The sequence below is a fragment of the Sitodiplosis mosellana genome, unplaced genomic scaffold, assembly GCF_009176505.1.
Source record: "Sitodiplosis mosellana isolate CC-2019 unplaced genomic scaffold, AAFC_SMos_1.0 Smas_scaffold_3059, whole genome shotgun sequence".
Lineage (NCBI taxonomy): Eukaryota > Metazoa > Arthropoda > Insecta > Diptera > Cecidomyiidae > Sitodiplosis > Sitodiplosis mosellana.
Window position 1 is genome coordinate 1 of NW_022598301.1, and position 6,822 is coordinate 6,822.

General features: G+C 35.8%; 1 protein-coding gene across 2 annotated transcripts; it reads right to left on the bottom strand.

The window, feature by feature from the left end:
- Positions 1-54: 54 nt before the first annotated feature.
- On the bottom strand, positions 55-1,883 carry LOC129571658 (uncharacterized). Of its 2 annotated transcripts, none has more exons than XM_055451475.1 (5): positions 1,479-1,883; positions 1,033-1,246; positions 795-913; positions 567-689; positions 55-501 (listed from the first exon to the last, which is right to left on the bottom strand). In XM_055451475.1, exons 1-5 carry the CDS (start codon positions 1,746-1,748, stop codon positions 310-312), a joined length of 918 nt encoding a protein of 305 aa, XP_055307450.1. In that variant the 5' UTR covers positions 1,749-1,883; the 3' UTR covers positions 55-309. The 2 variants fall into 2 exon arrangements, with proteins under 2 accessions (XP_055307450.1, XP_055307449.1); XM_055451474.1 differs by having other exon boundaries at positions 564-689.
- Between the last annotated feature and the right edge of the window lie 4,939 nt (positions 1,884-6,822).

Here is a 6,822-nt window from a genome sequence, read left to right on the forward strand (position 1 = left end):
AGTCGTAAATTTTCACTTTGACCGGCTCTCCTTCACCTACATTAGAGGAAAATGGATTCATTTACAAAACACAGCGTACGTTATATACCCAAAAAATTCTGGCAATATTCGGCTATCAAAGAGCTACCTATAGCCGTACTATTTACTAATGTGTTCTTATCGGGGTACTTTTTATTGGTATTGACTCCAAGAGAGACGTACCATAGTCCATAGTCTACCTGACTCCGACCAACAACGAAAAATTGTCAGTCGGGTGTCGGTCGGAAGTACGAACACTGCTATAAATGAAATTAAATTGATTGAGTCTCTCTAAAAAAATGGCATACGTTTCCTAATCATAATGTTGAATTTCTTTAAATCCTGCAGATGAATCGCTTTGTATGGTGTGTCGGTTAAATCTGCAATTTGTTTTTGTGTATCAATCATTCTAAATTGATTTTCAACTTTCATTCGCAATTCTGCGTTGAGATTTTTAATGAGGCTCAGTCCATCGCCAATGCCCTAAAATTTGTAATTTTTTTTTTTTTTTCAAATGATAAAGCACTATGAGATTTTATATTTACAACAATATTTGCACTGGTATTTTGTTTATGGGTCCCTCCTTCTATGTACGGCTTTATTTGCGTATTGAATAACGTTGGTTGTAAGCGTTTCATCGCAATGCAGAGAGCATTGAATTTGGCAACAGACTGAAATGAAAATTGAATCGATTAGTGGAATGGCATCAAAGTCGATCGGCATCATGGTTTGGTGAAAATGGCAAACTCTGTGAAATATTAAGAAATGTCCAGTACTTTGATGACCGCCAAAGATTCTTCGCGATCAAATCCGATGCGCTCGTCTATGTGGACGAAATTTTCATGAACAATATTTTCCAATAGAATAAGTGCATCTGCGTCTGATTGTGTTGCATCTAGAATGTGTATCGAAGAACGTGATATTATTTTTTTTCAGCAAACTCTACATTTAATTCGGTTTTTTTATGAAAAATGTAATCGATAAATCGAATGATTTTCATACTGCATAACTCACTCGGTTTCAATGACATTCGCCAGCCGAAACTCTTGATAAAAGCATCGATCCGCTTAGTTTTTGGAACATTGGACATTTGCTCGAAACTTTCTATTGCCGGTATTATTGACGAATAAAAGCGTTCTTCGGCTAAAAATGCATGCGATAAGTTGCCTAATTCGATTAAAAACGGATCCGTTGCCCATGTTTTGATTACAAAGTTGAAAACATCACCCTGTTGAAACAAAATCATTTTAAATTTAAACAAAATCGCACATTTACATACCATCTGGAATAAAACAGTGATATTTTTTTTATATCAAAAGTGGTTTTTGGTATAGATTCTGATGCAAAAAAGACTCCCGGACATCAAACAAAGTTCGAAGAAAAACTAAGTTAACTTTCAAAATACGGTTTTGCGAAAAACCACTGTTCCCTTCCAGAAGGTAAAGGTATTTATATATCACCTTAAGCGATTCACTATTTGCGGCTAAATGCACGTCAACTTTATGTATCGAAGCACCAGTGTGATAGTTAGATGTCGACAACGGACTGATTTCATAATTTAACACTTTTCGATGTAAAGAATTCTCAAGAAATTCGGTAAAATTTTTGATTTCAGGCAAATTGGAAGCCCGCTGAGGTACTGTACTCGCAAAAGTAATGGTATTCAAGCATATTACTATTGATTGAAAACTCAAATACAAAAACCAAATGCAACTCATTTTTGAATACATGATTTTGTTTCCGATATTTCAACCAAAAATGCCTAATTGAGAAGTTCACACAGTACTGTGTTCAATCAAAATTCTCTAAGTTATTACTGGAAAAAATTATGGCTTTGAATATTGAAACATGTCCAGTCGGTTTGAGTGTAATAACAAAAAGAACGTTTATTGAAAAATCAAATGTCAAAGTCAAGTCATCTGTCAAATGTCAAAATTCATGTTACATCTTAAGATGGGTTCACATTTACATTTCGATTGCTATTTCTAACAATTACTGCAATATAGGAGTTGTTTGGATGTTTATTAGGCCCCACGATGTTAACCCATTCCCCTCGACGAATATTTTTCCACATTTTTGTCGGTAGAACTACGAATTCAGTCGGTAGAACTACGTATTGGGTCAATTCGAAAGTTTCCGCCGCTGACATTTAAATGTCGCCACTTGTAACTGAGCGTAGCTTGACAAGTGAATCCAATTGCATTTTGTAGATGTGACATTTAGCAATCTAACTCAGAGCAGAAAGATTCATTTTTCGTTCTGCGTCATTGTTTTTGAATCGATTGAAAATGGATCGTGATAAGGTGTTTTTTCGAGGGGCCCTTCTTTTCTTATTTGATTTGAAGAAAACTGCCGCTGAAGCTCATCGAATGCTGCCAGATACTTATGGCGAGCAAGCTCCATCGGAACGAAGCTGCAGAGAATGGTTTCATCGATTCAAAAGTGGTGATTTTGACTTGAAAGACAAAGAACGTTCAGGTCGGCCAGAAGCGATTGAAGATGTCGATTTGCAAGCATTATTGGATGAAGACCCAACCCAAACGCAAAAAGAACTTGCATTGCAGTTAAACGTCGGCCAAACAACCATTTTCAGATATTTGCACGCCATGGGAAAGATTCGGAAGCTGGGAAAATGGGTTCCACATCAACTGTCTGAAGAGCAACTTCAAGCACGAATCGCAATATGCACAAAACATCTTGCAGAGCTAAAAAGAAACAGTTTTTTGTATCGAATTGTTACCGGCGATGAAAAGTGGGTTCATTACGAAAACCCCAAGCGTAAAGTAGCGTATGTTGATCCCGGCCAACCGGCGCCATCCCAGCCAAAACGAGATATTCATTGCGATAAGGTTATGCTGTGCATCTGGTGGGATATGAAAGGAGTCGTGTATTATGAGCTGCTAAAACCAGATCAAACGATTAATAAGGAACGCTATCGACGCTAATTGAATGATTTGGCTCATGCATTGGATGAAAAACGGCCATTAATAGCTCGAAAACACCACAATGTTTTGTTCCACGATGACAACGCTAAGCCACATCGTGCAACAATCGTTAAAAATAAGGTAGAGCAGCTCGGTTGGGATCGGATTGATCAGCCCGCGTACTCTCCAGACCTTGCTCCTTGCGACTACTATCTATTTCGATCGATGCAGATTGCCCTGTCTGAAGTACGCTTTCAAAATGAGGAAGAAGTGCGAAAATGGGTTGATGACTACATAACCTCAAAAGACGAGGACTTCTTCAAGCGAGGAATCCACAAGCTGCCAGAAAAATGGCGGGAAGTCATAGCTAACGATGGCGAATACATTGGTTAATGTACATTTTCAATTTATTTTGCAATAAATGTATTTTTAGACAAAAAAAACGGCGGAAACTTTCAAATTGACCCAATATAACCAGCCGTTGGCGCGAAATGTGGACACTTTTTTCGTAGCAGTGAATGGGTTAATAGATTAAATTAATAAAAAATAAACAATCAAGTATTCAAATCAACATGAACTTTAGTAAGTTTATCAGTGAGCCGAACATAACTTACAATATATTAGAATTTGTTTCGTACAACAACAAAAATCGCGTATGGAAATTTTTTGCCGGAGATAAGGTCTAGCCAACGTGGAACTCGTTTCAATATTAATATGAACTGTTAGGATGGCGTAAAGATAGCTTGGGGCCTTGCTTTGACCGTGCACATGTCTGATCTCCAAGACAATCTGTCGTGTGTCGTATGTCGTATGTCGTATATTGAGTTTATATAGGTAGGAGAATTCGAATGCATCGAGATGACACATCAAATAGCCGCACAGTGTTCCTAGCATTCAGAACTGAAACCAATGTGAAATCAATATTATATTTGTTTTAGGCGAACTTCAAACTCGTCGAAGTTGTGTTATTTGGTTAATGACACTTACTTTTATTTGAACCGTTGCGACAAACAAGTTCCCTCGGAATATTTTAGTTTCAAAGTGCAACATGAAATTTTTTTCATATAGAGTTTACAACAACCACTCCATATGAAAAAGACTTTATGTTGCACTTTAAAACTACAATATTCTGAGGGAATTTGTTTGTCGCAATGGTTCAATTAACAAAAAAAAAATCAATTTGTGCATAAAAAATGTCCTGTTCAACTTCGAAGTAACACAACATTGACGAATTTGTGCGCCTACAACAACAGTCATATTGATTTCAATTCCAAATGTTAGGAACACTGCGCGGATCTCACTATTCGGAGAAATAAGAAAATTGTTGTAACAAAAAGTAAAACTGATGATAAAGAAGCCAAGCTAAGCGAGGTAAACCTGATAGTAAAAAATTACCGAGCAGACGAGTTCAACGATTCGAGTAAAGTAGTCAACGTAATATTTGACGCGGTCCTTTTGTCATGATCATTACAGGTGTTCACATTTTTCAAAGTGATTGTTTCCACTGGAAACTTTCCAGCTTCACACACAGAGAGAACGGACTGTGGAAATTTAAGAGAAAATGGATTCATAGATTTTTCTCCAATTTCAAATACCCTACAGAACAATACAATAAAAAGAAGATAAATGGTTTTTGAAAGAAAATAAAGCAAATATTTTTATGTTAGATTTTTGCTTATAAATTTTGCGTTTTATATATTCGTATGAATTCGTGTATTTTCGAAAATATTATGTTCAAAATCATGCCATTCTCTTCAAATATATCTATGATGCATTTCCAGGCATCGAGTGTGTTTTCAGATGGGATCGTCTGACTAACAGCATCTATGTTTGGAAACACAATTAGTCGTTTGGTGTAAAAAAGCAAGTAAAGTAACTCTATTTTGGCTTTGTCTCGCACTTCCGCCCACAGTCTGTGAAAAAAAACCACTCGTTATCACACAATTCGGTCAAGCGATTGAATTATTTCAGACGTACTTGTCATGAGTATAATCATCCAGCGGACAATTGACCAGTTCCAGAGTTTTGATGAATTCTGAATGATGCGTATCGATGAAGAATTTAAAATTGATAGGAGTAGAAATTAAAGTCGTAAATTTTCACTTTGACCGGCTCTCCTCCACCTACTTTAGAGAAAAATGGATTCATTTACAAATCACAGCGTACGTTATCTACCCAACAAATACTGGCAATATTCGGCTATCAAGGAGCCATCTATAACCGTACTATTTACTAATGTGTTCTTATCGGGGTACTTTTTACTGGTATTGACTCCGAGAGAGACGTACCATAGTCCATAGTCTACCTGACTCCGACGGACTACGAAACACCTGTAATGATCATGACAAAAGGACCGCGTCAAATATTACGTTGACTTCTTTACTCGAATCGTTGAACTCATCTGCTCGGTAATTTTTTACTATCAGGTTTACCTCGCTTAGCTTGGCTTCTTTATCATCAGTTTTACTTTTTGTTACAACAATTTTCTTATTTCTCCGAATAGTGAGATCCGCGCAGTGTTCCTAACATTTGGAATTGAAATCAATATGACTGTTGTTGTAGGCGCACAAATTCGTCAATGTTGTGTTACTTCGAAATTGAACAGGACATTTTTTATGCACAAATTGAATGTAACACAAATGCAAATATAGCATTTATAGAAAAATAGACACTTTACGGACTATATACAACTAATACAAACTTACCTACTGGCTTACTGAGAAATATTTTTTCCGAAATCCAAAAATTCGGAAATCTTTTTTCGGAATGTCAAAAATGCCGAAAATGAAAAATTCGGAAGGAAAAGTTGTTGTGAATATTTTTAGTGGTCGGTAATTTTTGCTCCCAACTAAATTAATGTGAACTGATTTAGTCGGCGGTAGATGTGTTGCACACTGCAGAGACTGAAATAACCGGATCTCCTGCCGGTTTTCAGATCTTCTGAACGGAAAAATGCTGCTCTAGTTTTAAATTACGGATCCTCAGAAATTTCAAATGAAACAAAATGTATGCCCAAAGAACGCATACAAAATACTCTTTGATAGAAAATGTTACAATAAATTAGGTAAAATTGAATTTCATTACACATCATATCGAAATATTCGCCTCGCTTCAGTCGCCACGTACAAACACTAAAATTGTTGGTCAAGATATGGCAAATATTAAATTCGTTATCGCAAAAACTGTTCACTTTTTCGAATTTTTTGTAAACACCTGCATTCTGAAGTTCGTCAGTTTTTCAATGAATTTTGTTGTTTGAAACAGTTCTGCGTTCACATAATAAATTCTCTCTTTGAAGACTTCGGTTAGAATTCGAAGTTGGATGATTGAATATCCTAAAACACCGATTGTGAAGAAATCATGGCACTAGCATGCATTAATGTGCTGAGTAGGCATTCATATTGAAAAAATAATTCCCAAGATCGGCAATAAAATTGTGGATGAATGATAAAAATCAATGGGAAATATCAAACATTTCTTTTTTTTCCGTACAACAAATTGAATCTTCCAAATACAAAAAAACTAATCTATAATTCAGAGTTCCGTTTTGTTTTTTAAATTGCAATCGGAATTTCGGATCTTCTGAACACAATTTATGGCGTTTTCGGATGTTCTGAAAATTTCTTATTTTAGTCTCTGCTACACTGTAAAAATTTTTAGTGTAAGGACTTATATTGAGTTGTGGCAATATAGAGGTTTTAACTATTTTAAGATGAATTAACAGCGAAATTTGGGTAAAATGAGTTATTTTCTATGCGTATGTCCAAACGGCTACTGTTCATATACGCGCTAATACATAGGCACGAGTTAATATCGATAGTGATAACGATATTATATTTATAATTAAATTCAATATTTTCAATGTTAATCAATAAGTATT